Source organism: Copadichromis virginalis, linkage group LG7 (assembly GCF_057382275.1).
Source record: "Copadichromis virginalis isolate Kocher_CV1m ecotype Utaka linkage group LG7, C_Virginalis_male_GT1.1, whole genome shotgun sequence".
NCBI lineage: Eukaryota > Metazoa > Chordata > Actinopteri > Cichliformes > Cichlidae > Copadichromis > Copadichromis virginalis.
This window is the reverse complement of record NC_140624.1, coordinates 2831732-2847106: the sequence shown is the minus strand read 5'-3', so window position 1 is coordinate 2847106 and position 15375 is coordinate 2831732. Positions and strand designations below refer to the sequence as shown.

Here is a 15375-nt window from a genome sequence, read left to right as displayed (position 1 = left end):
CACCTCTGCTTTACTGGGTCGCTCGATAAACTGACCATTTTGCACTCCTGTGATACTCTGTTACGACTCTGACTTCAGCGTTTGCAACCATCACAGCCAATTTTAATTTCTCATGCACAACACACGAGCACAGTTTCAGTTTTGTGCACCGCAACTTAGATGGATGTATAGTAATACACTCGGCTGGCAATGACAGCATTTCACAGTAAACACTATTATGCACTTGTCTCATTCGTTTGTTTCCATCTTCTTCTTCCTGTCTGGACTCTGAGCTGGCACTAACTTTAGCTCACTGTCTTTATCTGTCTCTCTATCATTTTCTTCTTTCTCCTCTGCCAGCGAGATCTTCTTCTGATTTGAGTCTAACTTACTGTGAGAATGGAGACGGCACAGAGCCAATGCTAATAGTCTGTTTCTATCTGAGAGCCGCTGAGTGTGTGTGCGAGCGACAGATATGAGAACATCAATCAAGGGAAGCAGTAGAACTAGAGGTTGTTCCGGCTTGCGTTTGGCTACGGCAACTGTACGCTTCATCCAAATCTGCGGTTTTGCAAAGCGAGAGGAGAAGGAAAGAAAAAGGGAAGGTGAGATAAGAAGAGGGATCAAGGATGGCGATAAGACGGGGACACGTGAGACCGAAACTGTGTGTAAGTGCATCAGGAAAACAAATTCTCGCCCTTCTGGATCGCTGGCTCTGTTGCTTCTGCAATGGTGATCTGGGACGAGTCAGACAACTATGGCTATAACCAAAGATCTCAATAAATTCCAATTCAGGTAAGAACTGTGACCCAGCACCACCAGTCTGGCCCCAACCTGTTGGGCTTCTGACACTACCCTGTTGTTGGACCTTCAAATCTTCAGAGACGGCACTAACACGGATTAACCTTCTGTGCTGGTGAGGCATTTAAGCAAAGTTTATACAGACATCACTGTGTATGACATCTGCAGACTTTCTGACCATTTGGGACAAAAACAGAGCAAAACAATAAAACAAATCTGTGAAAACCAGACTCTGCATTATGCATGGATATACTCTGCCTTGGCCTGAAGTATATGCATGGACTCCAGAGCTCTGTCACATTACTTTATCTGTAAAACCACTAGAAATTTGCATTCCTCCTACAAGCTTTGTTGTATGTAGAGGCCGATTTATGTGAATACTGAATTTCTAACATTCTGATGGGAAAAAAAGTTCGTGTGTAGTTTTCAGTTCAGTTCATTTTTATTTCAAACATATACATTCACCAACATTTCATAACATCATTCCATGCAGTTGTTTTGCCTCGCCTTATATATTATTTGCACTGTTTTAAACTTCACCAGATCCTGGCTTGTGTCTTAATAGAGAGTGCATTTGTGTGAGCCCTATACCCCTCATGATTTATTAATCTAATAGCCCTTTTCTGCATTATGATTATAGTCTGAATATCACTTTTATATGCATTGCAGTTTAGTAACTAAATAACACCTAATCTTGTAGAATACGCTCACTTAGTGCTGTGGTAGTGGATATAACGCCTGGACGATGGATCAGCACAACAGGTATTTATGGTGGGACTCACCTAAATCCCTTTGTGTAAAGCATAAATCCAGTTTGAACACTGTGCTGAAGAGCTGCTTGAAGCTGCTTGAAGCTGTGAGGACAGTTGGGTGAAGGTTTGTCCTGCTTTCATTTGATTTCTCAGGTTACTTTAAAAATGTGGGTACAGGCCATTTAGTCACAAAGCATTACACATCGAGTGTTGAACTGACCTGATTTATTGTAAGTGAAACCAGAGTTCAACAAACATTTGCATTACTTTTAATGAGATATATTAAATTTCCTTTTAACATTTCTTTGAGACACAAGGACGGAGCGAGAGAGCGAGAGAGCGAGAGAGGGAATTTGGCTTTGGAGCCATTGTTCTCAAAACATGAGTGATTTCTTTGGGGTCGCCTACAGAGACCTCGGTCAGTCGCTGCGAGCTGGATTTCAACTCTAAACTGAGCTGAGCTGCCCAGTTTTGGCCAACTACTGCTCTAGGCCATGTGAACAAATTACCCATGTCACACCTGTTCATATTTCTGCTCTGTATCAGCACAGTGCAGCGGGTCCATGCAGAGGAAATGAATGTGGCAGGACCAGAGAAAAGCTGGCGTGTGTCGCATCAATCAAACAGATTCAGCTTTGTCTTTGCGTGTGTGAGCAAAGCAACTTGGTGTAAAAGGTGAGAAGGTGTTTCTTTTTAGGATGTGGTGAGAAGTTTCATTGGCAGTCGTGAGAAACCGTCTCGAGTGAAAACATAGAAAGCTACTGCATCGTGGAACATCTGTGAGTATCACCCATTTACTGTTGTGGATATTATTTTTACTTTTACACTAGCAAAAGCTACTGATCACCAGTGTTGGTCAAGTTACTTGAAAAAAGTAATCAGTAACTAATTACTGATTACTTCCCCAAAAAGTAATCCCATTACTTTACTGATTACTTATTTTCAAAAGTAATTAGTTACTTAGTTACTTAGTTACTTTTTAAAAACACGATTTACAACCTGAGTAGGTGATAAAGCGATAGATCTTTCAGCCCAATTCTACTTTTTCTGCATAATCCATCATACAAAATGTAATCAAATGGAAAAGTCTCTTTTTAAAACTTGTTTTATTAGTTTTAATCTTTTAACTTTATGCATCAAGCAAACATTAAATTATATGCAACATTCTCTGACTGGAAGAAATTAGTTTAACATTTAAACCTATTTTCTGCACATTCCAGCACATAAAATAAAATATTTTTGTGTTTACACTCAGTCTTTCAAATAGATGCAAGTAAAACACAGCAGAAAATAAATAAAGTCAAAGACTCAGCGGTCCTGTTGCTCTATTTTCACCTGTAAAGCAGGAGTGGGGCAGGCGGAGGTTTACCCTGGTGCAGGTGTGCCGCGGTCAGTGGAAGAATCCGCGAGTTTCTCTGTGAGTTTCCCATTACATCGTAGCTACTCGGTGCTTGTTTGGAAGTTTAGGGTTTTTTTGCTGTAAAAAGAAGTTTTCTTCCCACGCACGATGGACGCTAATGTTTTTGTCACTTTTTATGGAATCAAACTCAAAGTAAGGTCAGTACTTCCACGCTTTAAACGCTGCATGCTCATACTCTCTCCCGCAATCGATATATGATCCATTGTTGATCTGCACACAGCTGTTGTCACGAACGTCGCACTCGCTTACGTCACTGTCGTGAGACATTCTCGCAAAAAATCACGGTTTTAGTAACGCAGTAACGCAGCGTTCCTACGGGAAAGTAACGGTAATCTAATTACCGTTTTTGCAATAGTAATCCCTTACTTTACTCGTTACTTGAAAAAAGTAATCGGATTACAGTAACGCGTTACTGCCCATCTCTGCTGATCACCACTGATAAATTAAACGTGTTCGATGGGACAACAACTTGATGAAAGCAGTTCAGCACAGATGGACAAAGAACAAAACAGATCTCATTGTTGAAGTAAACGGAGCCACTCTTCGTCTTTCATTACATGCTTTTTTGCTCTGCCTTTTCCCGGTGCGGCTGCAGATCCAGGAACACTGAATCCTGGCTTAAATCAGACCCAGCAAGTATGTGACTGAATATGAATACTCAGCCTACCTCTGACTTTCCCTTTGCAGAACCAGAAAAGCATCAAAGCTTTTTTTCCAGCCCGCTCACTGCCGTCTGCTGTGAGCCAGGTGAAGTCTCGAGGAGGCTCTGTGCCAGTTCCACTGAACAACTGCAGACGCTCCACAGAGTATACTGAACAAAGACCCACTGTGTCGATTTAACAGCAACAGCAGAGTGTGCGCAGAGAGATGGTGGCCTGAAACTCGAAGAATGAACAGTTTGCATTGTCATTATTAAGCAGGAACAGAGCAAAGTGCAAAACACAGCCCAAACCGGTGACGCGCACACATGCGGCCGAACGTACGCATCGAGCAAGAAAATATTATTATCATTATAAGGTGCAAAATAGCAGCTCTTTGCATCAGTTGAAAAGCATAAACCTGTAATTACCAGGAAGAAAAGCAATTTACTCCTGCTTCACACTCTCTGCTTTCTCCTCTTGGCATCTTTTAGGATTGTTTTAATTATTTGCTGCCACACTGAGAGTATGAAAGCCTCTCCCTGCCCCTGATCCTGTTTCTCTCTTTTAACACTCGTTTACTTTACTCAGCTGCAAGAAATGAGAACCAAATTCCAAACAGCTGATTAGCCTGTAATCAGTCCCTTCACATCCCAGGACGCAAGCAAGAGAGAGAGGAAAATGGAGGAGACTGCATGACTCAGCCCGTTTTGCTCAGCAGAGTGACATGAAAATGAAAAACCGGCAGCTTGCATCCTTGAAAATTTTTCTTCAGCCTTAAATCAGCAGAGTAACGGGCTAACCTTACACTGTGGTTGATTTCATTCACTGTGAGCACGACACCGGTTCAGTTTCTTATTACTGAGATTCCCATCCCCTCATTTCGCACCACTTAGATATTTATTTAAGCTGCACACACTCAGACAATTAGACTAGTGGGGAGTACATTTCCAAGCATTTCTATGAGAGGTGCTTTCCTGTTGATTCGTCCTTCCTCTGAGACCCTTACTCCTTCCTCTCCGTGTTCCCGTGGGTGCTTTTAGTCACACCACATGAGAAAGGTTGGTTGTTGTATTGGTTTGCAGGTTAAACTGGGACAGAAATGTTGTCCATCTTAATTAAATTGTCATTTGGCATCAGTGTGTGAGTCTACACACTAACTATCATACTCACACCGACCTGCATATAGAAACATTTCTTCAACCATTTGAGAATTTACAGTAGCTAGGGGCTGTTTCCTAAAGAACACTGGTAGATATGCACTCACCTGCCACTTTATTAGGTACATCTTGTTAGTACTGAGTTTGCCTTGAGAACTGCCTTCATTTATTGGGGCATAAATTCAACAAGGTCAACATTTCTCAGAGGTTTTGGTCCATATTGACATGATGGTGTTACACAGTTGCTTCAGATTTGTTGACTCTACAGCCAAGATGCAAATTTACTGCTCTACCAATGCCAAATGTTTACTATCGATTGGACTGAGATCTGGTGACTGTGGAGACTGTTTGTGTGCAGTGAACTCAGCTCACATCATTTCAAACTGGTTTCTTGAACATGACAGTATGTGACAGCACGTCATCAGAACATGTGTACAATGTGGTCATAAAGGGACTGACAGCAACACTCGGGTAGGCTGTGCTATTTAAAACAGTTGGTACTAAAGGGTCCAATGTGTAGCGAGAAGATTTCCCCCCACACCTGAACCAGCCTGAAGCACTGGTAAAAGGACGGATTCATGCTTTCATGTTGCTCAAATCCCGATCCTCCCATCGGAAAGTCACAGTGCCGAGCCTCATCAGCATCTTCCAGTCTTCTATTGTCCAGTTGGGGTTAGTCAAATGCAAGCTGCTTTTATAGCTGCGTTACGGTTGCCTTCCTATCAGCTTGAACCAGTCTGACTATTCTGTTCTTACATTTTCTCTTGCTGGATACGATGTGGTCGTGTGGGAAGATCCCAGACTAGCCTGTCTGGCACCAAAAGCCATGCCATGCTCAAAGGCACAAAAAACCTTTCATGGCCTTTATGCTCAGTTTGAACTTCAGCAGTTGGTCGTCCCGACCACGTCTACAAGTCGATATGGTTGTGTTGCATTATTTACATTATTAAGCATTCGACTGTAATGCCTGTTTGTTTTTACGAGATCCAAAGAAAGTGAAGACAAGGTGTTACGACTGCTGTCGTAATCTTGTCTCTCGTATGCAAATTTAAGCGTGCAGGTGCTTTTCCATCATAGGTGGATCCAGGAGACGGTTCCTGCGGATTGGCTACCTACCTGGAGACAACGTACTTGATGTTTTTGTTAGTTAGGGAGGTAAGTTTCTGTCATTTGGTTTAATTCTTTTTGTAGGTAAGTTTAGATAGGCTCCTTTTGTTTGTTGTTTTGGCATTAGGTCCACCCCGAAGTTATAGCCCGCTCCTTCTTTTGTGTTAAATCATCTCATTGTACAGAATTCTTATCAAATTGTATGAACTGTGTGCTGCTTGGACTCGAGGAGGGATCACAATTATGTTATGGTCTGGCCACCCCTACACGAGCCATAATGTTAAAGCGAATTGGTAAATGTTGTCATTTTTATGCTTACCATCTCTACATTGTTTCTCTGTGTTGTCCCCTCCCCAGCCTCTCGAGGTTCTGGGGGGGCTGTCGTGTTTTATCACAAGCACATCCTTGTGAACGTTTGTTTGATGCTTGATAAGCTTCCTGCCCTTTTTATGGCTTTACTGTGTTGTTTATGGTGAACCAATACAGGAATTGAACCTGTGGGGGAGATTACCCCTTTTATGATGTTGTTGTGATCAGGAAGTCACGCGCGCACACACACACACACACACACACACACACACACACACACACACACACACACACACACAGCGCCTTGTCTTTGTAACCAAGGGGGGTTACGAGGGTACTTGCGTGAACCATTGTAAACTATTGTTTCTTGTGAACGTTTTTCAATGAAAGGCAGCGAGAGGAGGCCGTCGTCGGGGTCATTCGTGATGGGCCTCTCTTGCAAGTAAATCGATCGACCGCTGTTGCCTTGCTCTTTTTTGTCATTCATGGGAGTAAGTCTCGGGGTCAGCGGGGTCTAAGTTTAGACCCAACACATAACACAAGGTAACAAAGAACAAATGGGAACAGTATAAAACAATGTATTACATTTAAATATTTGTAATATATAGTATAAAAGAAAATGGATCATTGATCATTGATAGCTTCAAACATTTATGTGCATCAGAACATAAGGAAGAAAAACGGGGATTGTGTGACGTTTTTAAGAAAGCAGCAAATTTGTTTTCACAAGGTTAAAAAAATCATCTCTTGCTGCTCTACACTTATTTCTCTTGACCTCTTCTAACAGTGAACCCACACGCAAAACTCGATAAGCTGTAGCGATGACTCAGTTACTGACCGCTAACTGTGCAGTCCTTTGAGGGCTGATTTTTTAATGTATTGAGACGAGGAGAAAGATTGGTTGGAGGCTAAATGCACTGTGTATTATGCGTATTATGACACATTTTGATTCAAACTGTTGGCTACATTGAACTTTGAGATGACTTTTAAAATCAACTAGTAAAAATTCATCAACAGCAAAATTGATTTGCTCTGTACTTTATTTCCCCCTCCGTCCCCATTGCCTCGTACTTTGTGCACTTTGGCACAACCAGAATATTTGATTTACCCGACATACAGGACTGCAAACATTTGCAATGTGGAAATGAGAGAGAGCTGCCCAAAATCACACGAAGTAAAAGAAGTTCTGCATGTAACGTGACACAACTCTTTATACAGACACAAAACTGAAAGAAAACTTTATCCCAGTGAACATCACATTGTTCCATTACTGTAAGCTGCAGAAGCGTTCTGAACCCAAAGACAGACAGATACTCAAGTGTCTGAAAATCAGACCAAACATCAGTCGAAGCAGGATTAAACAGCCAGATGTTATGATTACAGGTCAACAATCTGGCAGTTCATTGGAATTTCTTTGCCTTAAGTGATACAACCATATAAACCTGACAGAAATGTAGCATAGGTATTATTAAGCAGATTTATCTACTAGCTACACGTTTTATTTGTTGCTGTAATCTTTTTCTCAGGTCTTGCCTGTTTTCTTATTCCCATGTTGGTCATCCTGGTGCAGGCAGGGACAATGTCAGGCTGATCTGATCACGATCACTCCATCTGGGGTGGGGCGATCGTGGCTCAAGAGTTGGGAGTTCGCCTTCTAACCGGAAGGTTGCTGGTTCGAGCCCCGGCTCGGACAGTCTCGTCGTTGTGTCCTTGGGCAAGACACTTCACCTACCGCCTACTGGTGTTGGCCAGAAGGGCCGATGGCGTGATATGGCAGCCTCGCTTCTGTCAGTGCGCCCCAGGGCAGCTGTGGCTACAACTGTAGCTGCCTCCACCAGTGTGTGAATGTGTGGATGACTGGGTGTGTAAAGTGCTTTGGGGGACTAGTAAAAGCGCTATACAAATACAGGCCATTTACCATCTGACCCCGATCAGGCCAGCCTTTTGTGGAATTAAAGAAATTATTTTACAGCTACAATATATCCTGCAGCATTAACATTGCATTAAGATGGTTATTAAACCTGTGGGCTTTACATTAACCTTTTATTACAGGGGCAGCCATAATCATTGTATACACACATTGCATTTTGTGCTTATTAAAGAGTTGAAGCTCAGTCAATTAATTAAAGGTCATAAGCTTCATTCGGCGCCATGTCTGGACGATCTATTGTGTAAGTGACTTAGATCTATAGAAGGTTAAAACTGCATACACGCTTACAAAACACATATAGCACATATCATCTAGAAACAGGAGCAAAGGCCTGAAACTATTCAGCAACCTGTGTTTGAGTTTGCTTAGTAACAGGTGACAAGTCCCTGGGGACCTTCAGGGCCTGGATTCATCGCCATATTTGGACGAAGATGCTAGGGAGGGGAACTTCTGTGTCTGCATTTATCTCTTAAAACTGATCATTGTCGGTAAAAGATGCAAATAATGTTCTTGGAAAACGCGAGAAGGGGCGTCAAACCCTGACATTATAAAAGCAATTGCTTGTGTATTTTTGGGTGGAGATCTATGCTGATTGTGTGCAGTATTCATCTCCCTGCGCCTCCTCAATATCTTCGAGTTCGGGACACTTTCTAACATCCAGCGCCTCACACTGCTGTCACACTTGTAGTCAGTCTGTCCGTCAGCTGATCTGTCTCACTCTCCTCTCTTGCCTCGGTCCCTCAAAGTTAGACACCAGTTTTCATGCCTGACATTCCAGTATCCCATCCTCTTACTTTTAAGTCCCATCCCTTTTAACTCGTACAGGACCAGAGTGAGAAGCCAAAGCAGACAGGTAGCTGCTGAATAATGGATGATCCGACTGTTTGAAATTCTCCCTGTTTTCAAAAGCAAGAGGAAGAAAACATCTTAAATATTTTGGAGGAGATGGAGAAGTCGTAGCAGAGAGTCGGCCAAGTCTGCAGAACTCTGAACACTGGCTAAACTGGGACACGGGGTGCTACGTGACAACACATTCACAAACACATAAGACATGTTTATTTTTGCAGTCACAGCTATTAAAAGAGCAGACTTTCTATCCAACACTTATTTAATGACTTTCGTTCGAAAGCATCTCTATTCTTGTATGTATGTGTGAGCTGGTTAGCAACAGCTCAGCACAAACTCTACAGGCTAGTGCACAAAGTTTTGAAAACGTGGCCCTGAGTGCAGCTCAGCTTCTCTGCTTCCTGTCTCCTTCACCATCAAGCATCAATTACTTCAGTGTAAATAGTTATTCGACAACTGATGAGAGTCTTGTCACCAGAAATGAGACCTAATTAAATTCGCCAAACTTTCTTAATGACACTTCTGATTAGTTGCTCCCCTCTTCACAGCCTACCAGAATAACATCAGAGCAGCACGGCGAGTCAAATCTCAGAGAGGATTTGGAGGATGCAAACTTTCCCATTTAACTTATACCTTGAAGTGCAACATACTTCCTCAATGTCAAGAGCCCACACAACAAGCCGAGCACTTGTGGTTTATGAGAGATAAACTTTTGTCAAAAAAAGTCCAGCTTTTTCTGTCTCCAATCCTCACTGTCACTCTGTCTGATGTGCTTTTCCTTCTCAGCACTTTCATAAAACCATTCTGCTTAACTAAAGCTCTAAACCAGTCAAGAGGGCTAGAGTGCTCCATCTGCAGAAACATGAAACAAATCCGCCAGAGCCTAATGGTTTGGCCTAAATACTGAGCGGGATTAACGTGACTCGTATTTGCTGTAATTGTGTAAGTTACAGGGCCAAGTGAGAGTAGAGACCGCCACAGGTCAGTCTGTACATATGGCACGTGTGCTGCTCTGTTTTTGTCCTGAATACAGTAAAAACAAGACAGTTTTACCTTTAGCACAGTTTTAATTAATTCTGTTGGAAATTTCAGACAAAATTAGTCACATAAGTTGCATCATGTGATTCGTGCAAGAAACGTTTTCTCTTACATCATGAAGAGAAGACAGCTGTTGAGATCGTTAGCTGCTGCGAGGCCTTGAGGGGCCCATCGGAATCTGTGCTACTGTACTTCAAAGGGTTTGTGGTCAAAGTGTAACAGATTTCATTTATTCTTTGCTTAGCGGTTACGCCCACACGGGCAGATAATCTGTTGATGGATTTTCATTAAAACATAGTAAGGGAAGATTTGTAATACATTGGATAATCTGAACCCCTTGATTAACCTTACAGAGCTGATAATAAGAAGCTCCACAGTTCAGCCCTCCCCCATCCTCGATACGTCTGTTCAGACAGAGTCTCGAACCTCTAACTGAAGCAATAATTGTCATCGTTTGAGTGATAAGGCCTATAAATCACACTTCATTAACGTTCATTAATGTGGAGGTAGCAGATCTCAGTTCAGTCATCCTGACCACGTGTGAAAGCGGCATTAAGTACTTTGTGGTAACAAATTACACACAGGCTGTCATTCAGACTCACAAAATGTCAGATTTGTGTTGCTGACCAGACTCCCTCAAGTCCTGCCTGGTCACAGAGAAACAGTGAGATTAGCAAAAAAACAAAAACAAGGATTTTCACCTTTATTTAAGTTTGTTGTGCTCACTGAGGAGAAATTTGGTTGATTTTTACTGCAACTCTGATCAAAACCGCTCGAGTGTGTCGTTCTTCTTTCATACCAGAAATTAGGCAGTCATTAGCATTACCACTGAAATTTGATTTGGAAATGAGAGCAATCAAAGGCACATCATTTAAAGGAGAAATCTTTTGCTTTTACTTAATAGATGGCATTGGGATTGGACTACTTTGAGGACGTCTTGTTAAAGCAGAAATTCTGTGTACTCTAAAGTACTTCATACACGCGTACTTGGCTGTGTTGTTCCCAGTGAGCGTCTTGACGGTACATTACAAAAACATCTGGCATCATGTTTTAATTTTAGCATGTTTTTCTGAAGTATTGGTTCTTATCATTTTTATTACTCTTAAAAAAATACTAGTTAACTCGAAAACACACTTTAAACCCACACAAGTGTGTGCAGGTCTCATTTTAAGAACTGGAAGATAAAAATGGAGAAGATGTCAATCAAAAATGTTTCCACACAGGACTGAGAGGGCGTCTGATCAGTTAAATAAGTGAAGCACCACAGGTTTATCGAAGGCCATCATTTCATAATCAGATGTTTCATATGTAGCACACAAAGTAACAAAATAGAAAAACTTACATCCTAAAAGATGTTTGATTTCTGCTCCCACAGTGGAACACACCAGTAAAATGATGAAGCTATCCACAGTGGGAAATAATTACTATCAAACCTCTTTATTGCACTGATTGCCTGATGTTTCAGAAGAACGTTTTCCTCAACACAAAGGATGAACCAGTGTTGGCTTAGCAAAGATCCTAATTTAAATTGTACCTTCATATTTCTTTAGTTTATTTAATATTTCCCGTCCCTCCTTCATCACTTTTTATAGACAGGGAGCACAGCAGCAGTTTTGAAAATGCACTAACCCCATCCATCACAGTTTGGCCCCTTCTCAAATCCTTACTCTGCTCCGACTAACACATGCAGCACTGTTGCCTTCACCCTGCACATCTTCACGAGCTCCTCTCATTGGCCCTTGGTATTCTTTTTCTTTATGTTGCTATCACTTGGTATATTTATAGAAAAGCTCAAAGAAAAGCACATGTTATGGTAAAAATGCATCTCTAACTGCATTTTTCCTCTTAAAGGTACAGTGCAAACCCCTAACCAATAATTCTATCTACAGTGGTCACTGTAGGACAAGCATCTCAGCCCACCGTCTGTAGTGCAGGCTGTCAGCCGTGTGAAAGAAGTCCGGTACATGTTGAAGAGTCAGTGAAGCTCACTTCTGTCTGTTGACAGTAATAATAAGGTGAGTTGTTGAGGATATCCTGAGCTCCTCTGCAGGTAAGCGCTGCGTTTTTTGCAGCTGTTACCCAGAATTAGAGAAACTTTCTTTAAATTGGACTGAACATTAACAGCCTCAAGCACTCAGCGAATAAACTCTCATATAAAGTGAGAATGTACGCTGTTTACCTGAGAGAAAGTGTCATTTTTAGGCTAACATTAGCTAACAAAATGTTAGTTTATAACCAGCTATTGTTATTGTCTAGTTAGCTTGATGTCAGCTGTCCAAGAGGGGACAGACATCCAGAAATATAGATTTTTAATGGATTAATTCCAGGTTTATGAGGATTCATGACCTTCAATGTTATCAAAGTGCCACATAGATGGATAGAATAAATGCAGCGTGGTGTTCAGGCATGCATGTGTGCACTGGGCACTGAGTGCTACAGATTCTGACCAGCGAATCAGACGAATTGTGTTCCACGTCAAATGCATTTGACCTACTCAACCCAGGGTGGCACACACACTGGACATACACATAAACACACACACACCTGCACTGTTATGCAAACGCACACAGGGAAGGAGAGAAGAAGCCAAAGAAAGCTCCTGCTTTTTATAATGCCGTTTTATTCTATGCACACCGTTCTGCTCCCACCTCTCCAAATGTCTGTCTTTCACTATGTCCTCAACCTGTCTGCAGGTCACAGTTACGACAACTCAAAGTCAGTGTTACTGCCAAAATGTCAAGAGGGTGAGATGACAATAAACAGAGGGTCCATAAAAATGAATATAAAACGCATGCTGAAAATCAGATGAGCAAAGTGGGATAAAGTTAGAAGATGAAAGATTTATTACATAAAAGATTCAAAGAACATGTAAAAAAAACAAAGAAAAACTGTGAAAAAATAAAAGATCACCAAAAGCTTTTAAATGATCAACATACTATAGCTTATAAGGGACCTATTATAGTGATTTCAGTAATATTATACAGTTATATTCAATTAGAAGATTCACCGGCCCACCGTGTCCCCATTTATCTTAATATCTTGTATCCTAAGATGTAAATAGGCAGAGATATATAGATAAGAAAATATAAGGAAAAGTGCAATATTTCACAGCAGTAGGTGTCGTGATCCTGGGCCATGTTGGCCCAGCATTCTTAGTTTTCTTGTATTTTGTTCTTCATTTAGGTTCCTGGGTTGTTAAGTTGATTTCCCCTCGTGACTTTTACCCCCTGTGTGCCCCTCTGTGGATCTGTGAGCCCTCGTCTCCCCTCCTTGTGTTTCATTCAATGTTTTCCCCAGCCCGTTATGTCCGTGCTCTCTCTCCTCCTGTCTGCACCTCTGTGTACTTCCTGTTTTACTTTGACAGTCTCTCGTCAGTATGCGTCATGTTGTGTCACTCCTGCCTGTCTCGTTACGATTATCTGTGTCAGCTGTGTTCCCCGTGTGCTCCCACTGCCCTCGTTAACCCTCTGTGCATTTAGGTCCGCGTCTCCTTCATGACTGTGTGTGAGTCTCCCTGTGTTTCCTGGTGAGCGTTATATTTAGTTTTCTATAACTTGTGAGCTGTTTTTCCAGCAATAGAGCTGTGCTTTTTGAGTTTATCCCCCGTGAGTTTGCGTTTGGGTCCAATTCCTGCCTGCCACACAAAACAGACGTTCTCTATCCTGAGTCAAACAGGAAGTAGCCCAGCTGTGCTGTAGTTTAATGAGAACATGCTGGAGAATCTCAAGGCTTGCGTCAACACATTTTTCTCTTGGAGGAACAGATAATGTGGTAACCAGGTTACCGAAGACCAACAGCTGCAGACACGATGCAGTCGAAATGTAACGTGAAATGACAAAAATACCAGTAAAGCTGCTGAATATTGTTTTAATGCTGAGACCACCCTCACTCTGACACAGTTTGATATATTTAGTCAGTCCCAGGCTTTATGCTTAACTCTGTTATCACATTACTTTAGCTTCCCACGTATACCTGTGATGGACTCAGACAGGGACTCGAGTCTGATGGTCTGGATGCTCCACAGTGAGGTTTGGATGGCTTTCCCATGATCCCCAAACTTTACATGTCGGGCCATCGCCAACATTTTGATCTGTCTAATAATGTTGTTTGTCACCAAATACTGCCAAGCTCACGGTCTGTCAGCCTCAAACAGATCATTATCCTTGTTAAAGAGCACTGTGCTGCACAGATGGGCGCTTTGACTTTGACAAGTATTTGTCTTGGATTCCAGCTTTTGTTGTTTTCTTTCTACATTTTACTTCAACTTTTGTTTCTTTTGCTATGAAGAGTTTATTTTAAAGCTTACACAGCGTCTATTTAAAGAGTAAAGAGATGTACAGAGAAAACAAACAAACTTCATATTCCTTGTAAAAACCCACCAATGACCTCCCTGGTACTTCTAAAGCTGTCATTTGGGGCTAGTTTGTATTATCCAATATTTCTAATATTTATAGGATCATAGAGGTGGCGTGTGATGTCAGGCAAGCAGCTATCAAAGCTTTATTGGTAGAGGTCCTGACTCTATCACGCTATCCAATAATAAATCCATGTTTTGTAGCATTTAACACGGCCACAGCGAATACGTTTTACTGCACATAAAGCAGTATCAATAATTTGGGCAGTAAAGTCATGATCTGATGAGTTTTATTGCCCTCGGTCTATAATAGCCCCATGTGTTTACTTATATATGACATGCAGCTGCAAAGGTGCAGAAACACGAGTCGAAATTAGGCCTGAAAGGCAATAAATGCAGCGATGACTTTTTATCTTGTAAAATGTAAGTACAGAGCAAACTATGGGACTCCCTCTGGCAGCAAGAGGAATAATTTTTATTGTGGCACACGGTGCAACTAATAGCCTTGCAGTTATGATGATGGTGATATTTGAGGGCTTCTTCGGTAACAGAGTTAAAGTTAATGAGCTGTCTGATTCTGGGACTTTTCACTTGACTGGGGAGAACAGTTTGGCCTGTGCCAATAAAGTGCACATTATCCGGGCAGTATATCTGTTTACGCAGACAAATAAAACGAACTAACCGGGAACGCTGGGAAGATCGGACGTATTTGGCGATACAAAGATGGGATCGCGACGGCTCAGGCAGACGGGTGAGGACTGACGGAGTGAGATGTCAAAGCAGCTGGAAGGTGATGATCTACGGGCTGAAACTGCGAGTTACTATTTCCCTGCCAGATCACCTCGCTTGCATCATTTATTCTACCCAAGATGATCCACAGTTTGCAGCTGTGTCTCTTTTTGACTTTGTTGCACTTTTACCACAAAAGTATGTCTAAAAACTGCTTACCTAATACTCTGTTTCTCTAATATATCCGGATCTGTAGCATTAAGTGATGCCACAAAGCTTCCCACAGGGATGTTTTCCATCCTGGTGACTATT

General features: G+C 41.8%; 1 protein-coding gene across 1 annotated transcript in view; it reads right to left on the bottom strand.

The window, feature by feature from the left end:
• Positions 1-15375, bottom strand: part of cdh13 (cadherin 13, H-cadherin (heart)) — a 436452-nt gene that overhangs the window by 53575 nt on the left and 367502 nt on the right. The window contains exon 11 of the mRNA XM_085461175.1: positions 15283-15375. This exon is cut by the window's right edge and continues 161 nt beyond it. Within this exon, the coding sequence (XP_085317301.1) occupies positions 15283-15375 (93 nt within the window). The remainder of the gene's footprint in view (positions 1-15282) is intronic.